Genomic DNA, 15,068 nt, shown 5'->3' with positions numbered 1-15,068 from the left:
GTTTTTAACTTCAAACAAGGAAACCTGATAGGGGGAGTCTGACTTTTAAAAATAAGTTGAAAAACACTTTTTACAGATGTTTGAGATATCTGTTGTTTACTGCATGCATTGGTAGAAGAAAGGAGACAGCCACAACAACAAAAGCTAAACCCCATAAAATCTAACACTGTTTAATTAAGCCAAATAAAAATTACGACTCTTTGAAGAATAACTACACAGAAATGAAAAGAATACTCTAGTCAAAAATCCCACACCTAAACTATTCAGCTGTAAGGAACTGTAACACATGAAAATCCCTTCAGTATTTTGACATACTTTGATATCTTTCAGTTATGTTTTGACTTAAGGATTCAGAGGGGTTTTATTTAAATAAACTTTCAGATTACATCAAAATAGGAAGAGAGATTATGCAGGTGCTAACTCCACAGTATTATATTACTAAATTACATCAACCTTTAAAATAATACTACCTTGACAGTTAATTATTTCTGCTGATCTTTAATGTACTCCTTTCAGAAAAACTACAAGTAGCTGATCTTTTGGCAAGCAGCAACATGGACATTAAAGCCAAATTTATGCTGCTGATTAAAAAGCACTGTGGTGCTGCAACTTCTCAAGATGCTTCTACTTTGTGATGGCAACATCCCCACATTGCCACTGTTAATATCCCAGAGCTCTCAGAACATAACAATTAAACCATGGTTTATGAAACTAGACACCCTACATTTTCATCAGGACATTCTGGAAGTTTCCTCATCCTAGGTCTCTGACATTTATCAGACAAGTGCAGCAATTACAGTGGTTTCAAAAACATCCCCAACTTCAGATCTATTAAGTCAGTCATTTTAGAAGTTTCAACATGTAGAAATATAACATAAGAATGTATGCTTTCAGTGTACACTTCCAAAAAGAATCAGATTACTGTTGGAAAAAGCTTTTCTAACACACCTTTGAGAATTGTTCAGTGAAAACATTCAACACAAGTGCTTCCTCAATACATTTTTCATTTCACTCAAATCCTTCATGCACTAAAAAGTCAAGCCTATTAATGTAGTGTTCTCCTTCAAATCAGTTTTCCTATTGCACTATTTATTTTACAATGGAGAAATTAACATTTCAAAGTTAAATATCATGATTTGTAGTTGTGCTTTTGACTTCAAAACATACTTGGAATTATTGTCTCCATGCATTTCACAGTATGCAAGAATTTTGCACCAAAGCTAACCTTGTTCAAGTTCCATTCTGAGCAAAGATCAGTAGTGCTATTAAGCCTTACCTAATGGGTTTATAATGTATGATCAAAACAATGTTTCTCCTGTGACTAAGCTGTCGCAAGACCAAACTCAGTTCACTCAGTTCTCTAAAAGGGACCAACATTAAGTACAACAGTATTACCTCACTTCAAAGATTTTTACAGTATCTCATAACCATGCTCATATATGTCTAAAAGGACGAGCACTTCACAATCTTCCCAATCTTCAGTGAACTCAAACCAATTAAATTAAAAACATTATACAAAGTTCTTCTATCATAAGCCTCATAACTTGAAAAACAATTTTGGATTTTGAGATTATAACAGAAAAATTTTCTACAAGAAGTCCAGTAAAAGCACACAGAGTCTCATGGAAAATAGCTCCAGATTTACAGAAACCTTTAAATGCTTCCTGAACAATGGATATTCTCCTTTTCAAATCACACCATTCTCACATGTTTTATAAAATAGTTATGAAACCTCTTCCCAGCTTCCAAATGTCATGAAATCTCATGCTCAGTCATTCTTAAGAAAAGGATCTATATCAATTTACCTTGAAATGCACTGTGATGCTCCAAGGAAGGGCTGTATTTGATGCATGGAGATCAAAGAGTAAACCAATTGGGTAATGCCTAAAAATGACAAGACATTAATTTAATATAAAAGCCGTGCATTTAATTCTGTGTATCACAGTTAACATACCTGCATTTACACACATACAAAATAGCTGACTCCCACTTTATAACTTAGAAAAGTTATACAGGCAAGTTTAGATGCCTGACAGGCAGAATTAAGTCTGGAATGCACATGTTCAATATCTAAACCAGTGGTTTCCAAGCTGTGCCCACAAAACACTGCTACTTTAGCAACAGCCTTAAGTGGCCTACAGCTGCTTTGTGGAACCTTCCAAAACAGCACTTCTAGTCAAAAAGCATCAGACCAGGAAAAGCACACATGCTTTCAGAGGCTTGAGTGTCCTGGGTTCATACCACACTGACCATTAACATCCTTTCCTTCTTCCATATGTCTGATATAGCAATGCAGAGAATAAGTAGAAGAGTGAAAAAAATCATATATCTGTAAAAGGGCTGAAAGATGATAGATTATCAACTCTGTATCTTTATTATCAAATGAAGAAGAAGGAAAGGGGGAAGGAAATTAATTGGAGTTTTGCATTTCAATGGCATTCTAGATTAAAGGAGTTACAAAAAAAAAACTTGCTTCTGACAAATATTCACTTCTGTCTCATAGCCTTCTCTCCTTTAAATTCATTAGAATATACAGCCCCTAGCAGTATATGGAACATATATCACACACACAAAACCTCCACAGGCACTGTAAAAAATCTTTTTTCAGTTTTCTCACACACAGATATTGGCAAGATTTTTGATACAATTTTTTTTTTTTACATTCAACATACCCATTCTTTTATCTTTCAAAGATCATAACCCAAAAAGCCTTACTAGCTTTTCATCCTACAAAGAGAGAAACACATGCTGAACTACAAAGTCAGTAGTTTCACTGACACAGTAGATCACAGGTTGCAGACCCAAGCACGTACATAAGTTTTGAAAGTCCTGAGAGTACTAACCAAGAGCGTTCCTTTAACAGCACCTGTGTCAAGCCACTTTCCAGATTTGGTGAAACTCTCACACAACAGTGCTTTAGCACCCTCTACGGGTGAGCCACCCCAAAGCTAAGACAAATCCATCACAACAGCAAAATAAAACACAAAATACTACTACAATTCCTGAGCTTGCCTGAGAATAAAAATGATGCATATCCAGATTTATCCTGATTCACTGTTAATGCTCAAGTTTTTACGATGAAGATTTTTATCTACTAACTGCCAATCATATCCTAAACACTTAAAAAGGATTCAGCCAGAGTTCCATGAAAGAGTAGTTTTCCAGGTGAGTTAAGTAACTAAGATCAGATTGTTAATTAGATGAACATAAATTTTCAACATGAACAATGACTTCCAGTTACTTTCAATTTATACAAGAGAACAGACAACTGAGAAAAAGAAAATGACAACAAAAAACCCATACAAAAATTCCGGCATCAGGTCTTGGTCTACTTCTGTATTTTCTAATCAGTTAAGATTAAACAGTGAAGTTCATGTAATCAAATTTCTACAGTAAAATCTCTGTGCTTTGCAGAGTAAATAGATGCCTGATTAAATGATGCTTTGACCTTTTGTCTTCCACTAATTTATGAACAGGAAGGGTCTAGCACCCATCCAGGTGGTACTAGAGAGCCACCTTTACAATTACCAGGGCTAGAACACAACCTGCACAAAAGGGACAAAAATGCTACTGAAAGCCATGTGCAAGTGCTCAGACAGGATGGAAACAAACTGCAGGTGTCATCCCCTAGCACCTGCTGAAGAAACTACACCAGCACAGAGTGGCATCACTCAGGGAGGGCTCCTGAGAAAGGCTGCAGCTCTCCAGGTTTCAAGCTGCTAGGAGAGCCTGGGGCCTCTCCTGAGGGTTGGAGCAGAGGAAATGTCCTCGCCTAGAGGAGATGCACATCAGAGAGGAGCTATGCCACCAAGCTAAGAAGCTGCAGGAAATCAGGGGGCTGCACAGCATCAGGGAAGATATAGAGATAAATGGCATCTTCACCAAGATCTCACAGAGATGACAATCTGGAGAGAAAGTGTCAGCAGTCATTGAAGTGGTCAGTGGGGACTCACAGGGAGTCTGCGAGTACCAGACTTGTGTAAACTCTGGCGTTGAGGACTCCATTCAGTACCAGTAGCTCAGAGTGCAGCTGCAGAGAGAGCTGCAGGTTGAGCTCCACATGATGGGAGCCCCAAGCAAGAGGCCAAATCTGGTGCTGACCCTTTGCACTGGAAAGAGCACAGGGACCTGTGGCCCTGCCAGGTGACTGGACACTCAGAGGAAAAACCCCACACTATCACATACAGACTGTGAGGGTATAAAAGCCCAGGAGTTCCTTGGTTTGGAGTCCCTGCTCAGGGACACCAGCCCAAGCTGTTACTCTGTTGTTACACCATGACTGAGCTCTTTGAAGGATCCAGATGCCTGAGGCTCTGCTATGGGAAGCCGAGGGTCAAGCAGGTAAGGAAACTTGGTGTGGCTGTGTGGGTGTGGGGTGTGCAGGGAGTCAAGCGAGGCACCCATCGCTCCTGGAGCAGCCTGCTGCAAAGGGGCCTGTCCCAGCTCAGGTGGTCCAAGTGTGTGACTGCCAGAGCAGCTCCCAGATGGACAGACAGAAAAGTTTCCCTAACCTCTGGCCAAGAGAGGGCAGGCCTTCTCCAACCCACTGGCCTCTGGCCAAGAGAAGGGCAGGCCTTCTCCAACCCACTGGCAGTGCTTCAGTGTCAGACAAGAGGCTGGAAGTTCTGAGGAAGCATCAGAGCTGTCTGAACAGCATATCCATCCACAGTCAGAGGAAACAGTCATAGCACTATGAGGCTCCATCCTAGAGGAGAGAGAGCCCCATCTGCCAACTTCACTTGTTAACCTGCAGAGGTTTACTGCTTGGTTAAAAGTCACAGATTGGCAAAGTTGTCCTCTGCTTGGATTATTAGTCCTTGCTGTTTACCCACAAGGGCACAAATTTGAAGTGCTGCAACAGAACCCCTGAGAGTATCAAAAGTGATGCTACAAGTTCTAGAGGCAAGGAGGTATCTCCACAATTTTGCCATTAAAGGAGACAGGTTCAGAGAGATGTCTGCAGGTCAGGAGCTGGTTACGCAGCTGGTGCAACAACAAGGACTTACATAGCTTTTACAGACATAGGATACTCTTTGGGGATAATGGACTGGTAGGGAGAGATGGAATCCACCTAAGTCAGACAAAAGTATCATTGCCTTAATGTTGCCCAGCCTGGTGAGAGCTTTAGACCATAAACAACAGAAGTGTAAATAACAACCCACAGATAAATAGAAATTAATGGACATGGGTGGATAGCGAGTGGTGAAAGGTGGTAGCTGCAAGAGATATGTCAAAGTGATAAAGGAAGGGAGGACAGAGCTCACCACAAGTATCTACAGAAGTGCACGCAGCTTGGGAAACAAGCAGGAAAAACTAGAGTTGCACATGCTATGACATTACAGGGAGAGTGTTGGGCTACCTGAGGTACAGTGAGACAGCTTGCACAACTGGAATACTGCTGTGGAAGGACAGACATAAGCTGCTTAGTAAAGGCAGGCAGGGCAGATGAGGACAGAGGGTTGTCTTCCATGTCAGGGAGCAGCTTAGATGTATGAAACTTAATAGGACGGACAACAGGTTGGTTGGGTTCTTGTGGTTCAGGAACAGAGGAAGGGCTAGTAAGATCATGAGAAAATTGATAAAGTCTTCTTTAAACAACTTAGTAAGTGTCTACATCACAGATCCTGGTTCCTGTTAATCTCTCACATCTTCTGGAAAAGCAACACAGTGGGACATAAGTAGTCAAGATTTCTTGATACAGACACTGGAAGAACCAGAGATTACCTAAAGCTGAATGTGTTACTTATCTGTTAAGACAAAAGAGTTGTGATAATCAGTGGCAGCTTTAGCTGCAGTGACCATGAAATGGCAGAGTTAAAAGTCCTGGAGAAAGGACAGTGAGCTGAATACAGACTTATTACTTAATTTTTCATTTCCTCCTGATGCCCCTATACAGTTCAGGTTCATCCATATCAGATGCATTACTGGACAACACTTTCAGTCCTTCACCTGCAGCCAGAGCACTGAACCTATGCTGCACGTAGAGAAATGCAGGTGCAGAAGGAACATTCCCTCCTGTTGCAAGTCATAAACTTCCAGCTCTTCTAGGAGACTGTTTTCAAATCCAGTAATCACAGTCTTTGACTGCATCTCCTTCACTGTGGTTGCAGGTTTAATCTCCTGTAGCTGCAGGAAGGTCTAAGGTTTCATCCATTTCTTTCTGTAGTCTCTAATGCTGCACACTCTGATAATCTCTTCCTGAAACTCCTTACCTTGGTGACAGAGACCCTCCCCCTGTGCAAAACTCCTGCAGGCAAAGAATCCATCTTCTCCTGTCCCAACATGCTCAGCAGGACAAAGAACCCAGGCCCATGAACCACCAGGCCTGGAGGGCTTCATTCTCCTCTAAGAACCTGACTCAAGCACTGCAGAGTCTGAAGTAGAAACTATGTTTCAGACTTCCTCCAAAATCTCACTGGAAAATGGAAGAGCTGCATCTGAACAGATATAGACTTCATCCCAACTAGGTATGAAACTGCAGACTGTAAGCAATAAGACCTCACAGAGCAAAGTAAATAATTAGAATAAACAATATTATTAACAAGTTCTATTTGATTCTGAATGCACAAGTCATAGCTTAAAAGACTAAACATTAATGCCTGTTATTCTTTCTCTACCAACTACTAGTTCAATCTAATTCTCAGTTCTGGTGTTTGGTAATCCCATAAAGAGCTGAAGCTTCTTCTGGAGATGACCCATTCTCCTAAAATACTGGTTTACAAATAGCACTTTCCTTAGTAAAGCAGTTCCACTGAAACTGCTTTTCAGTGGAGCTGCTCCTGGCAGAACAGGCTTAGTTTTTCTGAAAGATGAGAGCCTTAATTAGCAGATCATCATCACACTATTTTCATTTCTACATTCAATGAATTTAATAACTCTTCACTAAATTTTAGAATTACCAGCTACATATTCAGTCTATACCTATATTGTACAGTTGGGGTTTTTTATTCTACTTTAAACATCATAGTATTTGAAAACTTACAGAAAATATGGATCTATTTGTGGTTGAAGTACAAAGCCTCTCTTTCCTTTCTTGTTACAACTTCAGTGAAAACTAGTTTTCTTCCAATATTTACCTGGGATTATGAACATTGGGATAAATGGGGTACCTTGCTGTTTATTTAGGTAGTATCCATGACTCAACATTACTGTGGCACTTAAGACACCATTTCCTGCTAAAGCCCACATAATTTATTTAGATGTCTAAAGATGGTTTTGCCAGTCAGTTAAAAGAAAAGCTTAAAGAGATCGTTTTTATGGGTTTCTCTTTCCATATTTTCAAGGTTTACTCTAGGTTGGTCTCAAAAAAACAAAAGACTATAAGAGATTGACTGCTTCACCAAATCTACAGACACCCCCATGATATGATGCTTGCTAATCACAAGACAATCCAGGTTCAGTAAGATTAAAAAAATCACTAGTTTGATTTCCTATGATGAAACAAGAAATAAAATGAGATAATCTCTTCATCATTCAAATACAAAATACCTTCTAGATGGTTGATGCTGTCTATACAAAACTAGGAAACACTGCAGCTCTCAAAATATTTTCTTTAAAACTCTTTAACAGCAAAAGAAGTAGAAAACCTGATGAAAAGTATTTATGAAAATTAATTAAATGAAACAATATCAGTCCAAGCCCCTAACCTCTCACCAATAAAACCCAACAAACTAAAATCCCGAAAGAAGATAGTTTTAATAGACTATAGGACAAAATAAAAACAGAATCAACAGCAATTAGTTCAGTAAACTTGAACTAATTGAATTCAACAAACGCTTGCAGATCAATATTAGTTTTTCACAGTGCAAGCACGTATCACACCAGTGAACAGTGAAGGCTATTCATGTTTTATTACCATGATGCATATAAGCTTTTTGCATTCAGACTCCAGAATTACGATTTCCTATCTGTGTTACTAGACATCTTTAGGAAGGTGGAATACGTTAAAGGAAGATTTATTTGGCAATTCTACTGCAAGCAACGGTAAAGCCAAACCCACAAGCATTCTGAATTATGGTAACAACAAGAACAAAACCAGTAAGTGCAGTACAACACCTCTGTCTTATGCACATAATTAAAATTCAAGCAGAATAATAAAAAAAAAAGTTCAACATTAAACCTTTTGTTTTCCCCCAAAAACATGCATTTCTTACCCTCCTCCTCTATTGCTATCTTTGAAGCCCAAGGGAGTGATTACTTTAGGAAAACTACTGACACTGTGCTAAACCTGGGAACTCTCTACATGATAAACTGCATAAAGTACAAAGTTCAATAAACTCACCATTTCAGTGGTGTACCTTCGTATTCAAACCATATTTCACTAACTTCCTCCTGTCTCATAACTTTTTGAAAGTGCTTCTTCACTTTGTCTGTTACCAGTGTCAAGTAGCTTATCCTTGGCAAAAGCAACTGAAAAAAAATTATAGAAGCTTTAAGTGTAAATAAAATACACTAAACTAGTAAAATCTGTAACAAGTATGCATTTTCATAACCAAAATTCAGTCAGCATTTTTTTCTTCCCCTTTTTAAGGCGAGACAGTTTATTTTTTAATGGCCAATGGAAGGCTACAAAATGATGTACACAGAAGATGCAGAATAGTAGTATCCAATATATTAACACCAAAAAAAGTTAAAAATTAAGTTATTGATTCTTTCAGTGGGGTGGGGGGAAAACAGTGGACTTCAATTTCTGATTTTCTGTATTTAAATAATGAAGTTTTAAGCCTTTTTAATATGAACACTTAAGAAGAGGTTTTAACTTCTAATTTAAAAGAATGAGAATGTCTATCAGCTATTATTTCAAAATGAAAATTCCTACACAAGGAAAAAAAAACCAAACCCAATGAAAACTAGATGCTTAAGGGTTTGGTTTCCAAGTGTTTTGTACTTCCAATAGCTGCCAATTTCCATTTTCTTTGCACTGGGTTTGCCATTTCAATCTATTAGTCAAGACTACAGTTCTTCCACTATTTAACCTTTACCCGGGAACTAAAATCAGAAAGAAAACTGTAAATATTTTATTAGCTGAAACAAGCGTTGTTATATACTATCTTCTTTTCTCAAGTGTATACTATCCAAATCAGAATGTTGCGCTATTTTTATTTGCAACATCTTCCCTATCATTCCTTTTTTTTGAAGCCTTATGCCCAGGAGTGGTTAAGCACTCAGTACCAATCAGTGAATTGACTGATGACTGTGTGGCACATTCAGTAGAGATAAATCAATCCATAAGCATTAGAAACAATGCTTTTCAGTATCTCAATGAGTAAAGATTAACCTCCCTGTAAAATATCAATTCACTTTAGAGCAGACATTTTAAATTAATAGCATGCATCCTGTAAAGTTCTGCTTCATAATTATTAATAAAATAGATGGGCCCATAGATTATATTTTGCATGTTTAGAGAAACATTTCTTTTCCAGTGTTCCTCATAATCAGCGCTGCTTCTTAAAGTATTTTCTTTATAGGATATGAATAATGCCAGGCCTAAGTGAACACCTGTGGTACAGACACCCTAAATCATGTAAGGATATATTTTGCCTGACAGAAAACTTGATCTCGGCTGCAACATTCTTCCAGAATTTCTCCAATAACTAGACCACACTTTGATATATAAATCAGATAATATTTTGGCCATGATAATACAATTTGTAAATACCCAATTCATCAAGAAGCATAGAGAGTATATCAAGTATCTGGAAAAACAGATTCATCTTTCTGATAATGCTGCATTAGCTTACATCTGTCACACAGGTAAATTCACAATTTTATGGAATTACATAAGGCCAAGTCTCACCCCTGTCACAGTCATCATGTCAGTTAACACTCCATTTTTCATGTACCATATGGTTTTCTTTTTCCAACTACTGCTTTTATTACCATCATCACATTGTTTCTACCATGTTTCATAGGAGCAATGTAATCAAAACACAGCCTTCATTTTTAAAAGGCAAACAAACTCAATAAATTCAATGAAGTTATGTACACATTCAAGTAAGAATTGTTTGGTACATTAATGACATAAGCTTATCCTTTATTTACCTAATTCCACATATCTTCACTGATTGTTCTTGAGACAATACAGCCCAGGCTATACCAATCAAACCCACATATTTTTGGTAATAATTTCATGTTATTTCTGCATTATATGTACAGTTAAATTAATGCTGGTGTACTCTGATGAGACTAGGACTCTTACAAAAGCCAATTTTCAGCATGTTGCATGTAGCACAGCCATGCTGGAATTGATAAATGTATTAAAGCATTATTTATTGCAACAGTGTTTCCCATAACCCTTTAGACTGCATAATTTCCTCTGTAAAATACTCTACTTCAGTTTATATTGTGAAAGAACAACCCAGTTTCTACTTCAACAAAATTAGAGAAGGCAGACAATAACCAAAGAGCATTCAACTGAATTTAACAGAATGTGGCCAGCACTCCCAAAAGTTGGCCAATTTCAACAAAAATTGTACAAAACCCAACAGTTAATCAGGTTAACAGGAATTACCTGGTTTTCAGAGATGCTGAGCATTTGTAGAGCCTACTGAACTGTTTGTTCAGCCTCCCCAGTTCTTTTATCTTGATACAGTTATCCCCTTCCATAGGAAAAATGAAAGGATCCAATTCTATCACTTTTCTAGCTTTAATCTTAAGAGATTTACCAGTATACTAAATCTGTTAAGTGAGATCTTTAAGAGCAGTTTAAGCACATTTTCACCGTGTTACCCCTTTTAATATCCCTTCCACAACCACTGAAAGATAACAGGATCATACGTTCTCTTAATTAAATTAAGAAAAGTAAATTTCCAAATATATCACTAAGCAGAATAAATCCTCACAGCCATCCCTATATGTTATCCCCAAAAACTACTCAAATCTCAACATCTTCCTTTTGAATATTATGTATTGCTACAGTATTTAATTACAATAACCAGGAATATTTTCTTATTAACCAGGAGGTTAAATGAATAACAAAGAACTCCTAATGCCTAAGTAAATGCTTGCAATATAACTTAGTGTAAGGAGTATCTCTCCAGGTATATTCACCAGTTTTGTTGCACAGCATGCAGTATTTTTACATGCAAAGCACTAAAATAGAAAAATTACAGATTTAACAGGAACTGGACTGGTCTGATCACTAAAATGTCAAAGGAGATGAAACAGAACATCCTATCTTGGAATGGCTTCACGTTGCTCTCTCCCACAGATATCTTGGCAAAATAATACTTTTGACACCAAGCATGTTAAAGACCAGTCCATTGGGCAGAGCATTCTAAGACTGTAGCCTGCTGTAATTTTGTTCTTTATACATCTGACAAGTCTCAGCCAATGAGTCTCTGCTTCCTGTATAGTTCTTTTATCCTTTTCTTTTTAACTGTTGCTCGCAGCAAGAGGCAAACAGTACATAATTTTAAAATAAAATGCATAACAATTATAGGATGAGAGAAAAATCAGATAGATCAGCAACAAAAGTAGTTCAAACAAACTGTTCCTAACTGTGCTGCCACTCAAAACATAACCATCTGCCTGAAACACCCCAAAGAAAATTGATGTATCCATTTCTAGCATAACTGCAGAAATCTACCCTACATGACTATATTAAGACACAGGACAATGTTTTACTGGAGCTGCCCAGTTATTATGTCACCAGTCTTTCCAAAAGACAGACAAGTTAATTTTAAATTACTTGTCCTACCCCTGTGCAGTGCCAGAAGGTGATAGACACATGCTTCAACTCCTGTGCTGCACTAACCCATCTGACAGACAGGACTCTCCTGTCAAACCACTCACAAAAACCGAACAGACTCTGAGTTGTTTTTCTAACTCCTCACCCCCCCCAAGTCTGTCATCCTTCATCTTCATAAAGCAAGCTCCTCAGAGCAGAATCCTTTATCCTCTCTCAACTTAATGATGCCAGTATTTCCTTCCCATGCAGTCTCCCCATTTATGAAAGGCAGTCTGGAACAAAGAGGTTGTAGCCATACTAACAAGTAAGAGGAGCCATGTAAAGCTGAAGAGCTGCTGTCAAGGGCTGGAAATGTTAACTACATGTACTTTTCTACTTTACCCATAACTTTATTTGTTTGCTCCCATACACCAAATGTCCATTAGCAACTGAAGCCCGTCTGCTCCTTCAACTTCACATGAAAATGATTCAAACCATGGGCTGACTGCTCTGCGATGCCAACCTGGGCACAGGAAGCGGGAAGGATGAAGACTTATTTCAAACATACTCCAGATACGAGCAAAAACATTAATGCAAACACATTCTGAAACTATCAGAACTATACTATGACTTAAAACCTTGATTGCTGTTCTGCCTTATACTATTATAAATCCTTGGTCCCTCATAAGACACAAAGCTGTATTATCAGCTCCAACATGAACAGAAAAATTAAGAAGCTAAAATTTTAGAACTGTCATCTGTAACCACATTTTGCAGAAAGAAAAAATTCAGCATTGAGAATTTTTGTGCACACTTTACATGGAGTAAATAAAAGTAATCCTATGACTTTAAAACTATTTCCTTGACATAGAAAGCTGGCCACACCACAAGGATAATATGGTTTCATGCTTTCCAAGCCAATGTTAAACAAATCAAGGCTCTAAGCCTCTAAACTTAAATCCATAATTTTCAAGTAGCTCTTACACAAAATGTGCAAACATATTTTAACTCATATGTATAATTTAAAGTCTCAGACTTTTAAGTTAGATGTATTTGGCAATAGGTCAATAAGTATGAAGCACAGTGCTTATCTTTTAGCAGTGATGAAACTAAAATATACAAAGATGAGCACTATTATTGCTGAACAAAAAGCACCAATAGGTTATTAGGTTTCAAAACAACACATACAAAAAAGAAACTGATGACCCAGAGATGCTATTGAACACAGAAAAAAAGAGAGCTATCCAGTGTGGCATGGGATATGATAAGGCTTAAGAATTTCAGAATCCCATAAAAATTAAAAGCTCAAGATTTCCCTCCCATTCCCGTTACATTTCAAATTTGCATTTCACTAAATCAGCTAACATTCTTTCTCAATTACATGTCTATTAAGTGCTGAAAGAATCAAAACTGATGAGAACACTATAAATAAATACATCATTATAGAAGGCACTTCCATGTTATAACTCAAATACATCCATCATCCCTTTTTTATCATCAGCTAGCAATCCTGTTCAGTGCTCTCTTTAGCCATTGTAGTTGCTTTTCTTATTTCTGAGCTAGATCTCTCACGGCTGCTGGACTTTAAAGAATAAAAATGAGCAGAAATCATCCACAGAGCCAGTGTTCATTAGCAGTTTGTGTTACGCAGGTGACCAACCTTAAATATTAAGATTTCATAAGTCTGACTAAATTATTTCTGCATTAATAGAAGTTCTCTCCCTTCAACTGTTCATTATCCAAGAACATACAAACTCATATCCAGCCTCCTCCTTTACCTAGTCGCTCACTGACTTCCTAAGAATTTTTTCAAAGATCTTAATGACCTGTGATAAGTTTCTCTCACTACAGACAGAACTTGCTGTGAAGAAAGATGAAGTCACACAGCATGGTTATATGTTTACTTTCAGAAGCTACCAGGAATAAGAAGAAAAGAAGTGGGGTTTTTTTTCCCAATATGCAGTAGTACATATGAACAGAATGAAGGAAACAAACACAACCATGGCCTTGGACTGTTTTTGACTACTTTTGTCATACTCACATAGTAGGGGTCAGCTTCCCTTTCAGTTATCTCATCCTGATACAGAGTGAAACAGGTCGGTATTCTCCCAAACCACACATCTCGAAGTACATCTTTGTCATCTGTCATTCTTCCAATGGACAGTGAAGCACATGTAGATCAATTTGTTTCTTCAGCTATAAATGTAACCCATCCCCCCCCCCCAGAGAAAACAAGTCAAGACGACTGCAAATAAAATACATCTTCTTAAAGGCTCTCCCATAACTACGTTCCTGCAGGCTGACCAACGCTGTCACCGGGGCATTAAATGCATCACTTGGTACAAAGAACGGGATGAATTAAGTTCCCAGCAACAAACACATGGCGGATAAGGAGTGAAACATAAATGAGCATTTCCTAAGGCTGCATCACGCCCCAGCCGCAGAGCCAAAAGGTCCCTTCCCGCTACCGCCCGGCATCTCCCGGTACCCCGAGAGGCCCCGGTGTGGGGCAGAGCCCGTGTCCGCACACGGAACACCGAAACGAGCCAGGCTCTCCGCCGGGGGGCGGGGACCGGCCCGGGGGTCACCGAGGCCGCAGGACGGGCCCCAGCATCGCCAAGCGCCGCGCGGAGACCCGACGCCCTCCGGAGCCCGGACAGGCCCCGCGGGGTCTGTCTGTCTGTCTATCTGTCTATCGACCTCCCTCCCTCCCTGCCGGCAGCCGGCCGAGGTGAATCAGCGGCGCTCCCGCCCCACGGGGCCGGACCGGAAAGCGCCGCGGCGGCAGCGCCAGGCGCGCTGTCCCGGCCAGCGGCCGGGCCTGGGGCGGCCCCGGGCGGGCAGCCCCGCCGAGGGAGCCGTGTGGGCCGAGCCGGGCCGTTACCTCTGTCGCGACCGGCGACACCGCCCGCCCGTGCGCGGGGCAGGAACTGAGCCGCGGCCGCGCCCCCGCCGCTGCCACGCCCCCGCGCACGCGCCGCCCGCCGCGGGGCTTCCGCCCGGCCCGCGCACCCGCCCCCGCCGGCGCCGGAAGCAGGAAGCGGCGGGGCGGGGCCGGCCGGGCTGTGGGGAAAGGCTGGAGCCGGGAGCCGCTCCGGGAGCTGGTCCCGAGCACCTCCGGGAGCGCTGTTGGTGCAGCGGCAGCGCTGGAGGCGGAGAGCCGCAGGGCCGCAGATGTACTGGACCTGGCCATGGGCCCCCTCCTGAGGCATCGGCGGGACCGCTCAGGCGATGGACCGCGCGTTGGAGAATTTTGAGCGCTTAATCTCTCTGTTTTGTCTTACCCCATCGTTCTTTTTGTACTTCCCCAAGGAAGTAATCATAGCACCAAGGCTCACAGAGTTCAAGGAGCGCTTGGACAATGCTTTCAGGTGTGACTGTGCAGGGCAGGAGTTGGGTC

The 15,068-nt window shown here is 40.2% G+C and overlaps 1 protein-coding gene across 3 annotated transcripts in view; it reads right to left on the bottom strand.

Moving 5' to 3' along the window:
- ATG5 (autophagy related 5) overlaps positions 1–14,636 on the bottom strand; it is a 77,933-nt gene extending 63,297 nt beyond the window's left edge. The window contains exons 1-4 of one of the 3 annotated variants that reach the window (XM_030235723.2): positions 14,553–14,636; positions 13,710–13,864; positions 8,282–8,409; positions 1,806–1,884 (exon numbers count right to left, since the gene is read on the bottom strand). In XM_030235723.2, coding sequence (XP_030091583.1) covers positions 1,806–1,884; positions 8,282–8,409; positions 13,710–13,817 — 315 coding nt within the window. In that variant the 5' untranslated portion in view covers positions 13,818–13,864; positions 14,553–14,636. Of the gene's footprint in view, positions 1–1,805; positions 1,885–8,281; positions 8,410–12,070; positions 12,192–13,709; positions 13,865–14,552 lie in introns of those variants that run through there. The other 2 variants (XM_030235725.2, XM_050972040.1) reach the window with 2 other exon arrangements.
- Between the last annotated feature and the right edge of the window lie 432 nt (positions 14,637–15,068).

Source organism: Serinus canaria, chromosome 3 (genome assembly GCF_022539315.1).
Source record: "Serinus canaria isolate serCan28SL12 chromosome 3, serCan2020, whole genome shotgun sequence".
Lineage (NCBI taxonomy): Eukaryota > Metazoa > Chordata > Aves > Passeriformes > Fringillidae > Serinus > Serinus canaria.
This window is presented reverse-complemented; position numbering and strand designations above follow the sequence as displayed.